This window comes from Cupressus sempervirens, chromosome 5 (assembly GCF_028749045.1).
Source record: "Cupressus sempervirens isolate cs-2001-9-10 chromosome 5, ASM2874904v1, whole genome shotgun sequence".
NCBI lineage: Eukaryota > Viridiplantae > Streptophyta > Pinopsida > Cupressales > Cupressaceae > Cupressus > Cupressus sempervirens.
Genome location: NC_143122.1, coordinates 402706118 through 402729837, shown reverse-complemented (window position 1 = coordinate 402729837; position 23720 = coordinate 402706118). Strand labels below are relative to the sequence as shown.

The window sequence follows — 23720 nt, the reverse complement described above, 5'->3', positions numbered from 1 at the left end:
TCGTTCGTGGGCAGTGGACGTTGTAGGTGGTTTGTGATTTCTCGCTGCCCTAGTCTAGTCTGTGTTGTGGTGGATGAGGTGTGGTGGCTCTAGCTAAAGTTGGATGGGTTTGGATAAAGGGAGGGGAGGGTAACCTTCTTTCATTGAGTGGTTCGTGGTAATGGCTGATGCCATGGGGGAGTCAACAATGAAGAGCCCCCGCATGGATTTTTGGGCGGCTTTAAGCCCTAAATTCCCTAGCCAAGGGATGAAGACCATTGAAAATAACATGTTTGCTTCAGCTTCTAAGATTGGTGATTTGGGGCTATCAAATGGCTCAAAGGTTATGAAGACCAATGGATGTCTCGAGAGATGCAAGGAGAGGCCAAAACTGATTGTCCCGGTGGAAATGATCGTAGATGATGTTGAATATTATTTGCACCATTCCCTATACTAAAAGTTTCTTGGAATGAGGTTTTTTGTGCAATTTTTGGAGGTTTGGGCTCGAAGGACCTCGGAGCCATAAGGGAAAATGGAGATAATGTTGTTGGCTAACAATTATTTCATGGTTACTTTCAACTACAGTGCATATCGTATAGGGTGTTTGAGGGAGGTCCTTATTTCCACAATAAGGTCAGGTTGCTTATTAAGCCATGGCATGCAAGTTTCAATCTTGCAAAGGAGCTACCTAATTGAGTTCCAGTTTGGGTTTTCTTACCAAGGTTTTCAATTGAATGCTATCGAGAGTATGTGCTACATCTTTTGGCCTATGTGCTTGGAAAACCTATAGGGACTTCATCGCAAACCTTGGGTAAACAGGTAATGTCTTTTGCCCGTATTTGTGTTGAAATTGATCTTAGTAGACCCTTACCAAATGTAATAGAGATGTGTGCAGGTTCTTATTCTTGGGTGCAGCAATTAGATAATGAAACTCTTTTGTTTTGTTGTCACCTTTGTCGAGAATATGGTCATTTGCAGAGAATCTACCCAAAGAATCAACCTCGGGAATCCCAATCGTCATAGCCTGAGATCAAGCCACTTGAGATAGATAAAGGGAAGCACATTGCTACTATTGAGGCAGGGGCTTCTAATGATTTTGTTTTGGTTAGGGATTAGAATAGGAACAGGGCTTTTAAGAGGTCTTTTAAATAAAGGCAGGATGATACCTTTAACAAGTTTGAGGTTTTGGATGAGCTTAGCCAACAGGAGGTGAACCCAGGTTTGATCAACTTGGAACATGGGCTTGTGGACTTAGCTCAAGATGATCCTATTATTGAGTCTAGTATAGAAATTCTAGGGGAGGAATGTTAGCAATCAGATACTGATCAGCAAAAGGGGACTTCTGAGGTACAGGAACCCTTGGCCATTGCTTCAACTACAGGTATGGATTCTCTGGCTCTTGGACATCTCATTGGTTCAAGTTCTATGGCAAAGAATAAGCCTCCTCCCAAGCTTGGCATTTTGTAGAAAGATATTAAGAAGGGTGGGGCAGAAAAATTTGGTAAACCTGGCAGAAAAGAGGATGTGGAAAAGATTAAATTAGCTAGTGAAAATTTGGTTGAGTCAGGAGTAGTTAAGCCCTTATATTCTATTTTTTCATGCCCCTTTAAATGATTGTTTTGTCATGGAATGTGAGGGGCTTGAATAGCAGCCCCAAACAAAAAGTTGTTCTTGAGTTAGTCAGAAGACAAGGTCCTGATGTTCTATTCTTGTAGGAAACTAAGTTATTTGTGGAGAGTATGCAAGGTTTGAAGTCTAGGTTGTGGAGAAGTGGGGAATGCCAATGCATTGGAGCCCATGGTGCTTCTGGGGGTTTAGTTTGCTATGGAATCCTAGAAAAATCCAGCCTCTTTGGTGGGTTTCCTCCAAATCATCTCTATCCATGATTGCTTCTTGCTCGAAGACAGGAGAGGTAATATTATTTTCTAATATTTATGTGCCTGCTGATCTTCAGGATAAACATTCTTTGTAGTCCCACATCAGGCTGATTCATAGCATGCTGCCCTTTCATCCTTGGATTTTGGCTAGAGATTTCAATGCTATCTATGAGTTGGCTGAGAAGTGGGGTGGTATTGGTAGATTGGAGCCTTCTTCACTATTGTTTCATGACAATATCAAATCCTTGAACCTTGTGGATATTAAATCAAACAATTGGCAGTTTACCTATAACAATCATTAGAGTGGCGAGTTTTGTATTGCAAAAAGGTTAGATCGATTCCTGGTTTCTTATTACTGGATTGGCAGGATGTGGTCATCTTTTTCTAAGATTTTTTATTGGAGGGGATCAAACCATTGGCCTATCAAACTTGCTTTAGAATCAACTTGGGTGCTACAAAAGCCTTCCTTTAGGTTCCAACTTATGTGGCTTTGGGACTCATCTTTGCATGATTTGGTTTCTGATTGGTGGAAGAATGGTAGACCAGCTTATGGTACTTCAATGTATATTTTTTCCAAGTTGCTTCAACATGTCAAATTTGAGCTCAAGTGATGGAATCATTTTCACTATGGGAATCTATTTCATGAAAAGGTAGGGGCTCAGGCAGATTTGGATGGCATCACTAGAAGGATAAGAGAGGCAGGGGTTACTGATGAATTGCTTCAGGACGAGGCTCGAGCTATGAAATTTTTTGAAGAATGGGAACTGTGAGAGGAAATGTACTGGAAATAGAAGGTGTGAATTGAGTGGCTCCATGAGGGGAACAAAAATATAGCTTTCTTCTTCAACTCTGTGAAAGCCAGGAGACATGGTAACTCTATCTCGAGATTGGTGAATGATAGGGGAGAGCTTCTTTCTTCCTCTCCTAAAATGTTTAGGGAGGCAGTCCAGTACTTTGAATCCCTCTTTTGAGAGGACTTGCAAGGGGGGTCTCTTGAGGAAGCGCAAGTTCTTTCATGCATCCCTTCTCTTGTGACCGAAGATATGAATCAGTAGCTCATGAGGCATATCTCGCTTATGAAGCTTGAAGGGGTTGTTTTCAACATGAAGAGGGGGAAGGCACCAGGTTCGGATGGCTTCCCTATAGAGTTTTTTCAAGAGTTTTGGGATATCATCAAATTTGATCTCTTGGCCATGGTTCATGAGTCTCAACATAATAAGAAAATATTAAGGGCTCTAAATGCTACTTTCCTTACTCTTATTCCTAAGAAGGAGGGGGCTGATAGGTTGAGTCAATTTTGACCCATCTCTTTATGCAATATTATCTACAAAATTATTTACAAACTTATTGCAGATAGGTTAAAGAAGGGGTTGGCTGATATAATCTCTGAGGAGTAAAGTGGTTTTTTTGCTAGCAGACAAATTCTGGATGGGATTGTCATTGCAACTGAGGTCATCCACTCTATGGAAAAAATCAAAAGAAAAAGAAATGTTCATCAAATTGGATATGGCAAAGGCATATGATAGAGTAAGGTGGTCCTCCTCTTAGTGCTTTTGGCTTTGCGGAAGAGTGGATTCAATGGGTTTGGAGTTGTGTTACTTTAGTTTCTTTCTTGGTGCTTATTAATGGGAGCCATTCTGAGCTTTTTGGGGCTTCTAGGGGGCTTCGTCAGGGAGACCCTCTCTCCCCTTATTTGTTTATTCTTTTGGAAGAGGGCTTGGGGAGATGGATTAAGCAAAATGTGGAGCTTGGTTCTATTCAAGGCTGGAGGTGGGGAGGAGCTTTACCCCCGCAAACTCACTTACAATTTGTGGATGATACTGCATTGATGGGTTTGGCTACAATGAGGGAGGCATCTAATATATGTAGGGTCTTGGATGTGTACCTAGCTGCTTCATGTCAGTAGATTAATGAAGGAAAATCTTCCATCTACTTCTTCAATACTCTGAGTTCTATTCAATAGAGGATTGCCCACACTTTGAGGTTTCAGATTGGGAATCTTCTACTGAAGTATCTTGGCATCCCCATCTTGGTGAGTAGGCTCCCCAGGGAGTCTTGGTAGGTTATTTTGGACAAGTTTTAGGTGAAAGTTAATCATTGGACCCATCACTAGTTATCCTTTGCTGGTCGTATCCAGTTGATTAAGTTAGTTGTGCAGGCTTTGCCCATTTATAGATGCATGCTCCAGGTTGCTCCTATGGGCTTTCTTAAGGACCTAGATTCGGTGATGCACCAATTTTTATGGGTGGGCTGCTTGGAGGCCTCCAAATGGAGTTTGGTTAGATGGGAAGTGGTGTGCAGTCTAAAACATTATGGGGGACTTGGTTTGAGGCAGTCAGCTTTGACAGGAGAGGCATTGGCTGTTAAACTTTACTGGCGGTGGTGTAATGAGCAGGATAAGAGCTAGGCAATGGTTCTTTCTCAGAAGTGTCTTTCAAGGATTCCTCCTCTTGATATTTCCAAGTACCCACTTGGAGGGACAGGTTCTGTGATTTGGGATACTTTAAAGAAAGGGGCCAAGCTTATTAAGGATGGATTATTTTGGATTTGCAACAATGGGGAGGAGGCTAGGTGGTCTTAGGTGAGTGATTTTAAGTCTTTTTTTCCTTGTGGGTGGATGGAAATGGCTAAATGGAAGTCCCCAAATGAATGGAAAGTTGCTGATTTACATGAGGAGTGTGCGATGCTACAAAATATCCTCTCTAGTAGAAGATGTTGTTCTCTCTAGGAGGCTGATGTTCTTGCTTGGTCTCCCGATTCTAAGGGGATCTACACAGTTGCCTCTGGATATAGTAGATTGGTGTCTCATAAGATGGATGTGCCTGAAGTGCAGTGGTGGAAGAAGGTCTGGAACAAGCTATCTTGTCCAAAATGCAACTATTTTATCTAGATGGTGGCTTGGAATAAGTGTTTGACTTGGGATAATATTTGGAAGAGAGGGTTCTACGGCCCTTCTATTTGTGTCATGTGTGGGGCTAATGAGGAGGACTCTTCTCATTTGTTTTTTCATTGCTCCTTTGCCTTGCAACTTTGGCATTTTTGGTGGGGAGTTTGGGCAGTTCCTTGTGTCCATGCTTCCTCCTTGACTGAGTTTTGGTAGAGGATGGGTCGCCCCCCTTCTATGGCTCCTTTTTTGCAGGAGGTATGGTTTGTGGGGCCTATCTTCTTATTATGGCAGATTTGGCTGGAGTGCAATCAAAGGATCTTTCGTGGAGAGCAGAGGCTGGTACAAAAAAATTGGCAGAGGTTAGTGGGCATGATTCATAAGACAGTGGAGGCTAAGTGCGTAGTGGACTTTCCTTTAGGGAAATGAGATACAAAGTTGGTAGAGAGATTGGGGTCTTTGGGATCTTCTTTGGTGTTAACTAGGGCTAAGAGATGGCATTGTGAGAAGCAAAAAATTGACAAGGTTGGTAGGTGGCAGTTGCCCCCTCAGGGGATCTTGAAGATCAATACTGATGGTTCTTCAATGGGTAATCTAGGTCTAGCTGGTATTGGCAGGATTGGTAGAGATGCCATGGGATCAGTGATCTTTATATTTTCAATTTATGATGGGATTCAGACCATTAAATTGGTGGAGGGTTTGGCTATTCTTGCTGCTCTTGAGAAAGCTCTTGCTTTAGGATGGAGAAAATTAGTTTGTGAGTCTGACTCCTAGGTTTTGATCAACTTGCTTAATGAATAGAAAGTGACTAATCAATGTTAATTGGCAATTGGCCAGGATTGTGCAACAAATTTTTCATATTAGTTCTTTGATGGACATGGTGATTTTTGCACATATTCCAAGGGAGTGGAATAGGGCGGCTGATTGCTTGGCGAAATGGCCTTCCGAGCATGCTGAGGGATGGAGTATTGAGGAATGGGAGTTGATTCCTCAAGAGCTCTGTTTAGACTTAAGGAGCATTCTTGATGAGGATAGGGTGGAGAATGGTTATAGATGATGGTTTTGTTTGTCTTACCTCTGTTTGGGTCTATTCTTTTCTATTCACTCGGGACCTTAGGTCCTTGATCTCTTTGTATTATTGCTTTCTGATTTTCAATAAAGTTTTTACCCCCTTTGTCAAAAAAAAAAAAATTAGTTTTTATTAGAAAAACATTTAAAGAAAAATCATTACATTTAAATATTAGAAAAACATTAGAAAATATATTTAAAAATATTAGTTTGGAAAATATTAGAAAACTATGAGAAAATATTAGAAAAATATTAGAAAGAACATTAGAAAGTATTTTTTAAAATGCTAGTCTTGAAAATTAGAAAATATTATAAAATAGAATTTAGAAAAATATTAATTTTATTAGAAAAGCATTAGTTTAATTAGAAACAATATTTTTAGAAAAATATTAGTTTTATTATAAAAACATTAGAAAAAATAAATTTAGAAAAATATTAGAAAAAATTACATTTTTAAATATTATAAAAAAATTAGAAAATATATTTAAAAATATTAGTTTGAAAAATATTAGAAAAATATGAGAAAATATTAGACAAAAAAATAGAAAATATTTTTTTTAATATTAGTCTTTAATATTAGAAAATATTAGAAAAACATTATAAAAATATTTTTTTTTAAAATACTATAGAATTATTAGGAAAACATTACTAAGTGAAATATTAAAAAAATGTTAATCTACAATATTAGAAAAATAAATTAGTATTATAACATTAGGAAATATTAGTATTTAACTTTAAAGAAAATCAATTAGTATATAACATTAGAAGATATTAGAAAAAAAAAATTATATTAGAAAAACATTATAAAATATTTGAAAAAAAATTTACAAAATATTAGAAAAAACATTAAACTTGAAATATTAGAAAAACATTAGAAAAAAAAAAAAAAAAAAAAAACAAATTAGTGTAGAAAATTAAAAAAATATTAGAAGGAGCTAGATCTACATAACCCTAACACTAACTATAACCCTAAAAAATAACACTAACCATAACCCTAACCCTAACTCAAACTCTAAACCTAATTTACTACCCTGACTCAAACTCTAATCCTAACTTGAAAACTCTTCAACCCTAATCTAACCCTAGAGTTTTGTAACTGAAATGAGCTAATGTAACCCTAGGTAGACCGTAACCCTAATCTAATCCTAACTAAATTTAATCACTTAGATATTTAACTCAAAACCTAATCTAAATCAAACCCTAATCATGAACCCTAATCTAAGATTGTATGTGTAGAAATCAAACTGTAACCAAAACCTAATCTAACTAAAACCCTTTAATCTTTAAATTAAGGTTCCCTATATATCTAAAATCAAACCTTGGAATGTAACTCAAACCCTAATCTAGAAGGTAACCCTAGAAATTGAACCTTAACCAAACCTTAACTCAAAGGTTGTACAATCTAATCATAACTGAAAACTAAAACCCTTAAATAATCTAATCCTAAATGAAAACTCAAACACTAATCTAATTCGAACCCTTTCTAAATGAAATTCTAGAATCAAACCCTAATCTAACACAAACCCTAGAATCTAACAATAACCCTATAAGTCAAACCCTAGCCAAACCCTAATCACATGTATGTACCCTAATCTTTAACTCAAACCCTAATCTAGAAATCAAACCATGTAATCAAACCCATAGATATAATTTCCTAACTAAAAACTCAAACCCTAATATTTACTCATATCCTAATTTCTTTTTAAATCAAATGCTAACCAAACCCTTATATTTAACTCAAACTCTTTAATATAAATTGAAAGTCCCCTTTACATCAAACCCTAACTTGAACCAAGTAAGTTTAATGTACAACTATAGCCCCAACCAAACCCTTTAATCTAGAACTCAAACCCTAATCTAAATCAAGTTACCCTAACTGAAACCCTAGAATGAAATCCTAGTCAAACCCTAATCTAACACAAACCCTAAGCTAACCACGTAAGTTTCCTATAAATCAAACCCTAACCAAACCCTTAGATATCTCTATTTATCAAACCCTAGAATCATGAGGTAATCTTCAACTTCCAGAAAACCCTTTAATCTAAACCTTTGAGCCATAATCAAACACTTTATCTGATCCTAACTGAAAACTCGAATCCTAATTTTTATTAAATTCTCAAACTAGACCTAATGTTAAACAATCCTAATTGAAAACTCAAATACTTAGATCTAGAAATGAAACCCTTTAATCAGAACTCAAACTCTAACGTAAGATTTCAGGAAACTAAAAACTCAAACTCTAATGTAATTCAAAACTAAAAACTTAGACCCTTTTTAATCCAAATAAATTCCTAATCAAACCCTAATCTAACTCATTGAACCCTAATATAATTGTTTAATCCTAGAAATCAAACCCTAATCAAACCTTTTAATCTAAATGAAACTGTAATCATTACCCTAATCTAACTCAAGTGAACCCTTTAAGTCAAACCTAGGTACTAATCTTTAATTACTAAAGTTCTGAAAACTCAAGTTCCCTTTAACTCTAACACTAACTCTAACTCTCATACATATGATCATATAAATTTTATTGATATGTATGTTACAGATTATCTAGACATGTGATGTACATGATTACATATATCTTTTAATTTAAATAAAAAATTGTGTACTAGACATAGAGATACATGTGTACATGTTATATGTGTGTATTATATATAATTTATAAATTTTATATAAATTAGCTCCATCATTGTACAGATATGACTTCACATGATCAATTTTCTCATCATCCTGAGGGCACTGATGAGGCTCCTATTGTGGCTCCTCCAATTGTGGCTCCTACTACAGCTCATGTTGCGGCTCCTCATGCAATTTTTCATGTTGCTTGTGGTGGGGCTCGTGCTATGGCTCATCATAGGGCTCATGGTGGGGCTCATGTTGTGGTTCTTGGTGTGGCTCCTGGTGCAACTCTAGGTGGTGTAGGTCCTAGCGTGGCTCCTAGTGTGGCTCCTATTGGAGGTCCTACACCTACAGCTCCTACTAGAGGTCCTATTGTGCCACCTCCATGCATTGATATCGATGTATTATTTGCATTTGTAGAGCAAGAGGTTGCTAGATTATAGTAGTCTATATTGTCCTCTAATGATGGTCTATATAGAGACATATGTGCTACTATATGTAGGAGGTTACAAGATCTTACTACTAGATATAGAGCTCACCATTCATTTACCCTTGATGTTTTAGCTACCATATCGAGGGAGCTTATAGCTAATATTTCATGAGATGAATCTTTTGATGATGTCAAGAGGGTGGCTCCCAAAGGTGTCATCAAATGAGATCTATTTCCATCATATGAGGCTACACAGGGTAGGGTGAGAGGCTATCGAGTCACACAATGCAGAGATCCTATTATTGCTAGTATGATCTATCCTCATTTTTTAGTCACACATGGTCATTATCCTAATAATGACCAAATACCTCTTTATTTTGCACAACAGTTGTACACTGAGTTTTGCATGGGGCTCAACATTAACTACTTAGACATTCTAGATTATTGTGGACATGGGTGTGGTCGGATCGCACATTGTGACCAATATTGCAGTGCACAGCATCTGAAACCTTCAGATGTGAGATAGTTCGTTGGACAAAGACTTCCTCCAGTGACTCCAACACTAGCACCTATTGCCGATAGAGTTGTCATTGCTTCCTAGAGGAGAGCAATTGATAGTATTGGACACATTGCATCTACAGTTGCTAGTATCACATTTGATTTTCTTGGTCATTCTATTCACACTCGACGAAGTCATCTAGGTTGACCATCTTTAGAGGCATCTAGTAGCACTTCAAGAACCTCTTCTGATGAGGTATATAGAGCTTCTGAACTACCAGTACTAGGCGATGTTCATGCTCTTTCAGGAAAACACACACATATGGATTTAGCATTGTATTTTTTGGAGGATTTGTTGCAGAGTATTAGTTATATTTCTGATACACAGGGGATGCCAGTTCACTTAGTGATGGATGTCATTAGACACCATCAATGCCTCATAGTTCCATAGGCACAGACCACACCAATGATAGTCGCCACACAACATAGCTCACAGCATTCTGCACTAGGCTTACGACACTCTACAAATCACCCAGGCATACGAGTTGGAGATGTTAGGATTAGAGCTGAGGGTCTTGATGATTTTGGTGAGCAGTTACGAGGGCTATCTAAGATTGATACTAGTCTAAGCATGGGATTTTCATCGTACATGAACATGTTATTCTAACCTAGCACTTATTCTACACCATTACCCAGCCAGTTACATAGTCCACTTCACTCATCATTACTAGCAGTTGGAGATTGTGGTGCTAAGAGTGGTTTAGTAGGTGTTGGAGTTTTAGGAGATGATGCTGGAGTATTAGGATGTACTGATGTTTCAGATAGTAGAGGTGCATCAACAGATGATACGATAGAGTTTGCTAATTATCCTCCACCTCTAGAAACCCACATACATATATATAATTTATTTTTAAATTTAAATATATGAAATTAAAAAATTCAGCTCAAATAGATATTTAATTTAAGAACTATAATTAATCATGTAGGCACAGGTCGTCGAGCACATGATTACATCTAGTGTTGGGTCAAGGCATGTACATCAGAGAGATGATTCTATTGAGGCACCCAGTACTGCTTAGGTACAAGTTTTAAATAGTTTGTAAATTTATTTAAATGTTTCAAACTAGATATATGCACTCATATTTAATTTGAATGTACACACACACGTGTGTGTGTGTGTGTGTGTGTGTGTGTGTGTGTGTGTGTGTGTGTGTGTGTGTGTGTGTGTGTGTGTGTGTGTGTGTGTGTGTGTGTGTGTGTGTGTTGTATTGCAAGGCTCAATTGTTGTACCTCAGCCATAGGATGTACAAGAGACTCGATTAGAGGTTCGTTCTATTCATATGCATCTTGAGGGGTCCCTCTAGTAGTAGTAGATTTATATATATATTGATGCATTTATATATTGGAGACTTTGTATATATTCTAGAGACTTACATACATGTGTATTTTAGTACCTCAATGGCATACATACATGTTTCACTATTTATTTGACTATTTAGTACTTTAGTAGTTGGATGGTCACATGTATATGACTTTTTATATTTTTATACATGTATACATGTTTATTCGAGACTTACAGTTTGCATATGTATGCATTTCAATATCTAGATATTAGATGTAGATGTTTATTCTTGAGACGTACATGTATGTGTTTTTATTCTTATTTTAGTAGAACATTCTTCATCAATTAGATTATAGATTTTAAACTTTAGATTTTATTGTGATCATTATAAAACTTTATTGTGAGCATATTTAAACTTTAGGTTTTAGATTTTATTGTGATCATTATAAAATAATCAAATGATCAAATTTGTTAAATCAATTAGTAGGAAGTTAGAAGGATACATATTTGTTAAATTATCAATTAGTAGGGCTAAAGATAAATATTAGTTTTATGTGGATAAAAATATGCTAATTAGGTAAGCCAATACATTATTTTAAAAAAAAATTACAAAATATAATATTTAAAAACACATTAATAAACTAATAAATTAAGAGTATGACCCTACAATAACCTAACATTAGTATATAGTTTTTTAATAAACTAATGATAACTAAGAGTATGATCGTAAAATTTTAAAAACACATTTAATTCAAGATGAAATTCAATAATTTGAAAAGAAGTTGATAAAAGAATTTAGATAACATGTATATTAAATTATCTTTGATACATATCTATCTAATGATTGTGTAGGTTCCAACTAACTTACATAGATCAAGCCTATTTAGATCAAGTTATTACTAAATTCATCCATGGTATAATTAATATTATTAATTTATATAATTTTTTAATAAAATAATGATAACTAAGAGTATGATTGTACAATTAAAAACACATTTAATTCAAGATGAAATTCAATAGCTTGAAAAGAAGTTGATATTTAAGAATTCTAACATATTAAATTATCTTTGATACATATCTATCTAATGATTGTGTAAGTTCCAACTAACTTGTATTGCCTATTTATATCAAGTTATTATTAAATTCATCCATGGTAATTAATATTATTAAAATCTATACATTTAAAAACACATTAATAAACTAATAAACTAAGAATTATGGCCCTGTATAGTAAATTAACAACTTTAAATTAACTCAAATTATTATAAAATAAATCTCAAAGGTCAATTCAACCATGATGTATACTTATAACATGTAATATCTTCTCATGATCTTTACTATCTAGTCTCCACTTGTGACGTACATGCTTAAATTTGATTGGATGTAGAAAAAGTCTGGTAGCAACAACCAGGTGGTTGTATTGTAAAACCTTGTTGTCAGGTTGATAATCAACAAAGTGTATTCCATGTTGGACTATTTTGTCTTGCTTCAAATATGTTCCCTCTATCACAACAAAACATGCACCACATATTTAAATATTTTAAAATTTGATAGATATAAAGTTGCCTAGATATATATATATATTTATTCATTTATATACGTGCACACATGTATGTATAATACCTATGGGGAACAAAATTCCATCACTTTCTTCAAGATCATATAACTTTGTCCTCTCTGCATTACATTGCAATAAATAATAACTGACACATTCATGACTTCCAGGCTCAGCAATCACTACAAAGTCATCTCCTACATAACAAGTATACATACATATGTACAGTATATATAAGACAGTTCAAATTGATAATTAAATAACAAGTTGAGATTAATTTTTATGATACTTACCCACTTTTACCAATCCAGAGATATGATTATAATCATTAGAAATCAATGGAATATCATCAAAATTTTCATCATCTTTATCAAAAGTATCGGTAACATCAAGTGGTACCGAAATCCATGCACCTGTATATCCACGTGTTTGATTGATGCATTCTTGATAGTCTTCATCAATGAAACTATCAAAAAAACATGAGTATTCTCGTCTTCAATGTCCAATTGCGATTATCTGTACTCATGATTGAATGTAAGGAACGTGTCTTTTCTATCCTCTTGCAACCATGGATGTTTTCTCTATTAACACCTGAAAGTTCATTAAGTTGAAAATATGGAAGAATTAAATTTAAACTTCAACAAATTGAAAGATAAAACTTAACAATAAAATTGTATAACTTAATTGCATAAAATTTAAACAGATGTACACATCCATACCTGTTATCTCTCAAAAGACTCTATATGGTACATTTTGGCTTATTGTTGATGATGTCCTGACCTCATCTGATGCAAAATGTGTCTTACACCATTCAACAACATCATGTGCATCATTTACACGAACTCCTTAATAATTCATTTGATACTTTCATAGAGCACATTTGCTGCAAGCTCTAGCACCATCATGTTCACCTTTTCCATGGCCACTCTCAAAGAAATTTCATATGTGTTTTATATTATCATTGTGATAATATCTACATAATGCATAAAATGGTCTAGATGATTTGAACTATGTGGCACATCCATCAAACCAAACATAATGTTTATCAATATTTATGTCTCTTTCTTTCAAATAAGAAAAGAACATATTGAAGCAATGTTCTAAATAGTGAATTTCTTGTTCTTTATCATCACTTATATAAAAATGATATTCCTTTTTAATTACTCGTCCTTGAACTATACTTTGAACACCATCCAAATCTAATTGTGCATGTTTATAACAAATATGTACCATAATAGTGACCTACTTAGAAAAGAAATAATCTAATTGAATTTCTTTATAATGAACAAAGGAATAGTTCTCTACAAATTCAACAACTGATACAATCATTCCAAGTGGAAAATTATCTCTCAAAGTTTGAAACTATTGTTCTTGCCACTTTGCAAAAAATCCATGATGAATATAAGGTTGAATCAAATTCTTAAATCTATCCATAAATGTTACAATAGGTAACTCCTCTTCAACATATTCCAACCTTTTTGTCTATTTCCCCAACTTTATTTCATTCTTCACATACTTGTAACTTTTGCAATTCAATTTTTTTTGTTACATCAATATTTTCAATTTTCAAAGGAAATAGAGCCAATTCACCACATGTTTTACATAATCCTTTGATGCAATTTATTTGGCCAGATGGATCATCTATTTTGTCACATAGAATGGATGATATAAACTCACTTCTCCTATTAGGAGAAGCATCATGAAAACCATATTTGTCTTCTAAAAACTTTCGAAATAGTTGATAATGGAGATCAAACTCAATATGATGATGAAAACAACATGTTTCAAACACTTTGTTTGACCTCACAAAGTATGGCTTCAATTTTTCAAACAACATTTTCCCAAGTTTTACATTAGGATGTTCACTACAAAACAACACATATAACTCATGGTGTGTTGTGTCCAACCATTGTTTTGTATGACATTCATATTGACCAGATGCAATCCTATGCCTAATAACATCTCTATTATTTGATGAAGGATGAGTGTTATCAATCCAAAATGATATGACTAAATTTTTTAATACCTCTTCAATCCTATTAGAATGAGGTGCTCTACACATGATTGCTGAATTTCCCTCCATGGTACTGTTATCCAGAATTAATCTTCTCTTAACATATTCTCTCATTTTTTTCCTACTAAAACCCATTTCAAACAAAATTGAAGATTAATGTCTATTTTGGGACATATTCTTATTTATAACAAACATCAACATCACTTTTCTTACCATGGACTTATCTTTAGTTTGAGAGTGTTTTCCTATGTTTCTCAAACCTTGTTTAACATTTTCAATCACATCAGTTTGCATGTTAGAAAATCTTCTCTTCTTTGATTTAGTGTCTACACCTAACAATTTCAATGCCTCATACAACTTATTTTGTGTAAGCAAAAGTGAAAGAAACTAAGCTTGTTCAAGTGTTTTAGTGCTATCAAATTTAGTCATAATTTCTCTTATCTTCTTATTCATTGACCTTTTCTTTGAAAAACTTAAGATTTGAATAGTAGCTGCAAGTCTTCTCAATTTATCCACATCCATTTTAAGTAAATGATCTAAAATTTTATGAGAAATACCATTCTTTACAAATTGGGCAATATTTAGGAGTTTTTCCATACTAGTTCCTGCACCTGATCTCAACCCTTCTCTAACTTCTATTATTGGAATTTCTACAGAGAGTGATCTTGAGCCTTCTCCAACATTCATTGTTTGAGATTCTGCAGGGAAAGATTCTGACCCTTCTTTGACTTCTGTTATTTGAACCTCTGTAGGGAGTGGTCTTGAACCTTCTTCAACATTCATTTTTTGAGATTCCTTAATGAGTGTTCCTAACCTTTCTCCCATATGCACTTCTTCTACCTCTGTTGAGCCTTCTTTTGCAACAAATTTATAAATAAATCAAATTAGATTAAAAAAATAAGATTGAAACATAATTAAATTCAAGACCATAAAAAAAATTAATATATATAATTACAGACCTTGTTTAATTCAATGATAATGTACCACAGTCTTCTGAAGATTTCTTTGTTCAACTTCATCAAATCTCTTCCTTGCATATTTGTTTTGCCTTCCATCATTTTTTCCCATTAAAAAATCATAAAAATAAAAAATTTACCCTTGCCTCAATGATAAATTTTGTGCAATAACTACATAAAAATATCTCAGTACGGGTTAACTATTTAAAATTGACCTCTGCAGGTGATGTCAGCATGTTTTTTTTTTTTTTTTGCATGTTCGCATGAACATCATTTATTTTACATGTTCAAGAGAACATGTCTAATCAAATTTTCAGCAGTCAAAAAACTTAGACCTGTATGTTCGAGCATACATATGTTCGCACAAACACTATGTTCATGTGAACATGTGATTTTACAAATTTTTGACCCTCTTTTCTAAAAAAAATATAAAATTGGCTCTTTTGACACCCAAAATTAAAAATGAATGATCTCCTACTATAAAAAAAAAAAATACCAATTTGTGTTGCTCAAAGCAAGCTTTCCAATGCTATAATTGTAATACATATTATATTCATTAAGACTTTCAAATATGAGCTTAATTCATTATAGGTTCATTACCAATTGAACATCAATTGACTTTGACACTTTGGAAAAATTAGTAAATTAGGTCAAAAAAAATTTGAAAAATATCTAGGAAATAGGTTATTGAGATAGCTTTATATTCAAAACAAAAATAGATTTATGATAAATTGAGTTCAAGTTATTTGTGTCAAAATGAACATATGTCTAAATTACAATTGGTGTCACTTCAAAACTTCATAAACTATACAATATTCAACCAAATTGAATCAAACCAAATGTATCCTCTATATATTGATGTTAAAAATCTAATGACAAAAGAATTACCTCATTATCTTTTCTAGAAAAAAAGTTGTGTGTCAAGCAGACTATAACTCTATAAAAATATTGAATTTTAATATGTACCACTTTTCAAAGAAGAAGAAAAAAAATTGACTTAAATATTTTTTTTAAAATTAAAAAATATGGTTAGAAAATAGGAATAGAGTACTAAAAATCACTAGTTTATGTCATCTTGAAATTATTCATAGTTTTAGAGATATAGTCATTGAAATTTAAGATTTGTTTCAAAAATATTGATTTCAGTGTCAAAATTGGTCAAAAAGTAGAACCCATTATTATGGGATCACCCAGTGTCAAAAATAGAATAGATTTTTTTTCATTCTACTCCTTATTTAGTTTTTTATCTTCATGCATGGCTACTCTTCATGATGTGCCTACATTCCAATATCATAAAAAATATTAGTAACTTATTGTAATAAACAAGATAATCAATGGTTCACCAAATCACTATGAATAAAAAACATAAGAAGTAAATATACCTAGTCGAGTATTCCAATAGGGTCCTCTCTCTATTTTAGGGTCTCCAATAGGGTTTCATGATCAGCTTTAGCAATAGTAAAAATTTCTTTTACTTTTGGTCTTCCTTGATGCTTCAACAACTTCACATTTGTTGCTATAATAAGATGCGATTATATGAAAAAAAATTTGTGCCTCTAATAGTCTTTGAATGTAGGAATTTCATTCCTTCTAAGCATGTATGTGATTTTTAGCCATGTTCCAGTGAAAACCACTAAACTAGTAGGATAAGTGAATCCATCATCATCTATGATCGATTGTGCAAGATTTTTTTACCTCTTACACAACATGCTAACCAATAATCTAATTTCTCATCATTCCCTTATGATGCAACCAATGCAAAGACATGTCTTGGCTGAAGAAGATTTGATAGATGGTTATGCTCAAGTGAACTTTCCATGTCATCATTTATGATAGAGGGTATGATAGACAATGGAGTAAGATAATGTGGAGCCCATGTGTCCACCCACTCACTCAACTTACAGTGATCCCAATCACACTGAAAACAACTAGGAAAAAAGTAAGCTAGTTGTTGTGTCCAAATGGTCCATGTACTAGAATTAAAGCTTAGAAATGAATGCATTTTTTATGAGTCTATTACTATAGCACAATCTAATCTATCACCTATGGACCCTTCCTCAACCAACCAAAAGTACCTGTGTACTACTAAATCAAGAGTCCCCCTGTGATAATGTTGAACTACACCAATCAACAATGCTACGAGCATCAAGAAGCTCTACCCTAAAAATATTCAACTGCTCTTTAACTATAGCTCTCTTCACACATGCCCCTACTCCATCATGTTCCCCTTTCCCATGGAAAAACTCAAAAAAACTCCAAATATGAAGCAGCCCCCTCTTTACATGCATCCCACACAATCAATAAAACATGCGAGCATTCTTGAATTGACCTATGAAATTATCTGACCAAATGATATGTCTATCTATAGCAATGTCATGCTCTTGTAAGAAATCAAAATAATTCTTGAAATAATGTTGCACAAACTCATGAGAGTGAGATCTATTATCACTCATATAAAAATGGTACTCTCTAATAATCTTGGGATTAGGTAAAAGCACAGATCTGTGTCACCGTTTGTGATATCAAAACCTGTTTTGGTCAAATTTCATTTCTCTATCAAAACTCAATTTTATTCAAAAACTAAAAATACCCTTTTATAGATCTTAGATTCAATATCAACATTATATAAAATTTTAAGTGTTTTGATTAGTTATAATATGTTAGAATTTCAAAATATTATAAGTCGATATTTCAACATTTTAGAAGATGCTCACTTAAAAAAGGGAAAAAATAGTAAATCATACCAAAAAAATAAAACAATTATATTTATCACTAGAGGAGAGAGTCCTCTTCATGAATATGTAATTTTTTCTCAAGAAGGTGTAGATTTGATTAGGAAGTTTTGACGGGAGGAAAAAACTGTTGGCTTCTGAGAAGGTCGAGCTTGAGTACTTATAACAAAGAAAATATAGATCAAAAATAATTATTTCTTTTTGTTTGCACTAGATATACATGTCATCTATAAGATATTTTCAAATCAAAACAAAAAAAGATGATTTACATTTTATTTTTTTACGGGAACTACACCCTATATTTTTTATAGTTAAAAAAGGGACTTCAAAATAAATTAAATGAATAAATTCTTACTCAATTTTTTTTTTTAAATGATAGGCATAAATTTCATCCAATTCTACACATTTCATCAGTAGCATAGTGATACATTACTCTTATTTTTGTTATCTGCGACTCGAGATGTCGAGACATTATCTGATGCTTAGAACATATTTTATTATTTCATGTTGTGTGATGTTATTCCCAGATATATTTGATGATTGTCATTTAATGTTCATGTATATGTATGTTGATGAAATCAGTAGATGTAGGATTGATATTTGATCTAAGATATTTCAAATGGTTAAGAATTATGAAGGGAGAAGAAACTTTATTAATGTATGTTTTAAATTATGAAAATTTTTGATACATATATGTTTATATACATGTGATTTTACGGGACTACTGATGTGTCCAATGAGTGTGCAGATATTTAGCCGAGGAACCCTACGGAGGAACAAAACTGATCTCCATGTGCTAAAATTTGGAAACCCTATTGTTCGTAATTATGTTCTTTCAGTGTCGCTTGACACTCGTAAAATGTTTATGTGCTTAATATGCTAGTTAGAGTTGTTAGATGGACCTATTTTATTCCTAGATTTTATTTTGTCTCTAAACCTCTTTCCTAAGGCTTTTAACATGTTTTTTTTCTAACCAAAGGGTATGGGTATGGGTTAGGGGTCTTTTCCAACCCCTAAGCCCCTAGCTTTGACTTTTGAGGGCACTCAAAAAGTCCCTTTTTTGCCTTTGTGCGAAAATTGCAAGTGGTTGTCATGAGTTGTCTTATCCCACCTCCTTTTAGGGTTTAACCATGGTGTAGGTTGAGTTAGGAGTTTCTAGAGTGGCTAGTGGGTGGAAATAGTTATTGCTCCTTTTGGGTGGTTGAGTTGGAGGATTATTTAGAGGCCTTCCTTGGTGTAGTGGTGGGGGGTTGCCTAATCTCTACATTTAGAGAAGATTTCTTGAAGCTTGAAGGAAGGAGGGATACTCTACTCAAACTGGTTCATTGCCATTGCCTCTTTGTGAAGGTAGGAAACTCCCATCTCCCTTATTCATTTTTTATGTTTTGTTTCATGTTCTTGTTACCTTGTTGTTGTTTCACTGTTGTATGGTTGTGGGTATGTTGGGAAGATTTGTAAACCATGTCGTTTTGGTTATTTTTCCTTTCTTGTTTATGTTTGCTATTTTGAGCTTCCTTGCATGGGTGTTTTGGTATTACTCACCCTAGGAGAGGGCAGAAGTGACCAATTTTGGGAGAGGTCTGTTTAGTTGGACTCCAACCTGTGTAGAGTCTCTTCTCAGGATGAGAAGAGGGATAAAGGGTAGGGTGTTATGGGCCCCTACCCGTCAGCACAAACCTGGTATGAGTATGGCAAGTTTAAATGGAAGAACAAAAGTTCTTGGTTATTGGCCCCGATTGGGCATCTGAATTGGTGTTGTGCTTGACTTCTCCAGTTGGAAGAATCCACCTCTCCCTAGTCTTGATTCACTGTGAATCTTATTGTGTAAACCATGTATGATTATGCATGCTTGATGTTCTTTTGGTTCTGCTTGGTTGTCACCCGATCAGTTATTGGTTTCCTCCATGGTTCTTGAAATGAGATTCAGAAGACATTGCAAACTCCTTGATTATGATCATGAAGAAAATTTGATAAAATTATTGAAAATTGGGATTGAGATCCTATTGTAAATTTTATTTTAAACCTTATTGTAAATGGCAACGAAGCCGGGTTTTCTTCCTGGTTCTTTCCCGGCTGAGCCCTTGAATCAAGTTGATAATAAAATAAGTGATTGAGTAAATTTTGCTTCTCTTAAAAATTTTGTATTCTATGTTGTCATATGAATGTGTATCAAAGATAAGATGAAACAATGATATCCAATTATGCAAGATTCAAATTGTAAATGTATGGTATTTCCGTGAGTTTGGTATGAATTAGTTATGTAAGGTTGTGTTGAAAGTGAATTTGCAAGAACATAAAGGAAAGAATTATGTCAAGATATCCAACTTAAATCTGCAAAACGATAGAGGAAAGAACTTGGTGTGTTTTGATACTCCCATCAAAATGAATAGAGTATTATCATTTTTGATCTCTTTATTGTCTCAATTGCCTTAAGACTAGTTAGTCACTATGTTATTTCAATTTTGCTCCATTAGTTATAAAAGATAGTTAAATGAATGTGTAGATGATTATTTCATGTAATGTGGTATCATTGAAAGGCATAGTATTTAGGGATCATAGCAATTATCAACCCAGAATTCATAAGAGATTTATGTAGTTTTTTTTTGATGATCTTGCAATAGTGTTTTTGTTGAACATGATACATAGTAAGTGATAAGTTAATATCATTGTGTATCAAAAAAAAAAAAAAAAACACCAACCTTATAAATTCCATAGCAAGACTTTAACTTGCAAGCAAGTTTCAAGAAAAAAAAAAGAGAGAGAAATAAGACCTGTAGCAGCACATATATCTCTCTGGAAATTGTATGAGAGATCTTTTTATTTTGCATGGGAGCAACAGAGGATATTCTTTTCAATATTCTTTTCATTTATATTTTATGGCAAAACGAAATCAGGTTAAAGCAAGATTTACATGATGAAATGTTTAAAGAAATTCAAAAAAAGAGATTATATATTAAATCTCACCACCTCCTCACCTATAAAAATTTTTATGGTTAATGCTCTTCTTTTTCTCCTTGGGCGTCACCTTTTTAATTCATTTAAATATGTCTTTCTTTGGTTGCTATTTGAGCAAGTCAATAGTCATCATGACAAATGACGTCAGCTGCTCAACATCCCATCACTCTGCTCTCCCTTAACTCTCACTGACCTTGTGCATAATTCTTTACCTCCCTTGGGATGCGATTTGTTCTTAAAAGCATTTGCACTAAATTCGATTTGTTTAAGGCAAACACCTTGCCTCTTTTCCATCGTCGCCTTTCATGGCAGATTGGGATGGGACGGCACCTTTTTCCTTCCCTCGTGTTGCACTCAGTCCTTCCTATGGGACACTTGGGAAGCGCTTGCGTGGCGGCTAGGGAGACCAAAGGGGGGGGGGAGAGTTGGTAGACTTAGTAGGTGTTTAGGGGGGGGAAGCTTAGAATAGGGGGCTAGTTGTAGGTAGTATGATTAGTTAGTTTATTAATTATTTTAAGTTGTGTTTTATTAAAATGTTATTAAATATGTTAGAGTGTTAAGAGTTTAGTTAAGTTGTAGTTAGATTAGGAGATAGTGTTTAGTTAGTTTTAAACTTTAAGTTTAGTCTTAGATTAGTTAGTTATTTAATTATTTGACCTTAGTTTCTTTATTAATATTATTTTATATATATATCTAGTTAGTTTAAAATGAAACTTTAAATTGTTAAAGAATAATTAGTTGAATTAATAAAGTTTAAGGTTATCTTATGTTTGATTAAGGACTTTTGTTGTAATTGTTAATATTTTTTTTTGTTACTTAGTTATGTTTAAATACTAATTTAGCTAGTTTTAATTTAAATGTACTCTAATTGTTTTAACCATTAAGTAGATTAAAATTATCGATTAATTGGCTATTTAAATAAATTTTAATGTAGTTTTGATTGATTTGTTATTGCAAGAAATTTTAGATCCGAATTCATGTACATTGTTATTTAAGTAAGTTTTATTGCATATCTTTATAAGTTAATGAAATATCATAATTTTATCGATATTAATCTAATAACACAAGCTTCAAAATTTTTAATGATGTTATCATCCTCATGTTTAAAACCTCAGGATTGTGATGTAAAGAATCTGTACTAAAGCTTCTATTATCAATCATTTCAAACCTAGGGCATGTTTAATTATTAATTCAAAAAAAAAAAATGTGTGTGTGTGTGTGTTTTTGCCTTCAAAGTTTTGGGCATGACAGATCCAACCACTAAGACCTATGACTATGTCATGCATACTTGTCGAATATATTTGTCTTGAAATCTAAAATAAAACTGGCCACACTGATTTCTTTTGCAACCAATTCACATCTAGAGCCCTCACCCCCACTCTTCAATGTGTATTTCACCATTTTATATACCATTTTTTTTACTATTTTCTTCTCAAGATCTTGTTCACACCCCTCATGGGAACATGTGTCAAACTTGGATAAGCCACCACATTCAAAACACTTCTCATTTTGGTAAGCATTTCTATAAAATAAACAACCATCAACTCTACGACATAAAAATTGATTTAGCAAGTCTCTTGATGATTTTGGAAGCTCATTAGCACCACAATTCTCAAACATTTCTTTACTATACAAAGTAATATGGATGGAGCATAATAGTTCATGGTGCATAGAAAATTCAAACTAATATTTGCAACAACATGTATTTCAAATTTTAAGTGGCACACAATAAAATGGATTCAAAGATTCAAAAGCCCTTTGTGATATATGCAATATTGGATGACTCTCTCTAAATTCTTTGAGCAACTTAGTTTGACTTACCTCCAAATAATGTTTAGGATGTGGCATGTGGTCTCTGATGCCAATTATCAACTTTAACATGTCTTTATCATCGGGTGATACTCTTGAGCTAGAGTGCCAAGACTGTGTAATTTCTTCCTTCACATTATTGGATAGCTTCTTATCAAAACATGGAAGTCTCCCACCAAAAGCTCATGTTTTATTTTGAAGAGGATCATCAATTCTCTCTCATTTACTAAGTGCTCTTCTCAAAGTAGTATAATTTAGGTTCAAGTCAATACAAGTTTGTCTCATATATCTACCCTTTCTCAAATGATGACTTGCCAAAGAGGTTGTAATAACCCTTTGATTAACTCTCTTATCCTCTCTCTGCTATTTTTCCCAATGCTATTGAGAGAATTGAAAAGATTCTTCACAATAATGATATTTCTTTCCAATTATTTATTAACACGAATTGTCAATTAGGAAAGCATTGGTCTCATCTTTTGCATCTTTAATAAGTGCATAAAAAGTTGACATTGCTCCACCATTGTCTTGTTGTTGAAAAATATCTTATAGTCTTGAAGGCCAGAATCGAATGGTTCTTTGTAATTTTTTCCCTTCCAAATTGGTAATAATTGTTTCATCAATTTCAATTATCCATTTTGGTGTTCTAGAACCTTCATGTCAATTATAATTAGGAGATATGTAACGTTCCTATGCATTGTCATTTTCGACATGGTCAATCATGCAATTTACATTATGAACTGGTAAATTTTCATTCTCTAAATTTTTAATCCCAACATTATCATTATCAATTGGTATATTTTCATTCCCCAACTACACATATTCATTATTTGACTCTATGATTTCACCTTTGATCAATACATCATCAACTTGACTCACATTTAACATCCCTTGTCTCTTCCTTCAGTGATTTACCTTGTCCCTTTCCCTATATGCTTCAATGTCTTCATTTGATACCTTTTGTTTTGCATTTAGCCTTTTGACAACTACTACTCCCCATTT

The 23720-nt window shown here is 33.6% G+C and overlaps 1 protein-coding gene across 1 annotated transcript; it reads left to right on the top strand.

The window, feature by feature from the left end:
* The first annotated feature begins 4266 nt into the window (after positions 1-4266).
* LOC149556530 (uncharacterized) lies at positions 4267-5514 on the top strand. The gene is made up of 3 exons (XM_089829867.1): positions 4267-4339; positions 5035-5102; positions 5251-5514. The coding sequence occupies exons 1-3, from the start codon at positions 4267-4269 to the stop codon at positions 5512-5514; spliced, it is 405 nt and encodes a 134-aa protein (XP_089685993.1).
* The last annotated feature ends 18206 nt before the right edge of the window (positions 5515-23720 follow it).

What these genes read in the sequence shown, in the direction of transcription:
- LOC149556530 (XM_089829867.1), top strand. Translation starts at nt 4,267, where the DNA reads ATGGTTCTTTCTCAGAAGTGTCTTTCAAGGATTCCTCCTCTTGATATT. An exon ending in GTACCCACTTGGAGGGACAG is followed by an intron (nt 4,340 to 5,034) that starts GTTCTGTGATTT and finishes TTATTATGGCAG; the next exon opens with ATTTGGCTGGAGTGCAATCA. An exon ending in GTACAAAAAAATTGGCAGAG is followed by an intron (nt 5,103 to 5,250) that starts GTTAGTGGGCAT and finishes CATTGTGAGAAG; the next exon opens with CAAAAAATTGACAAGGTTGG.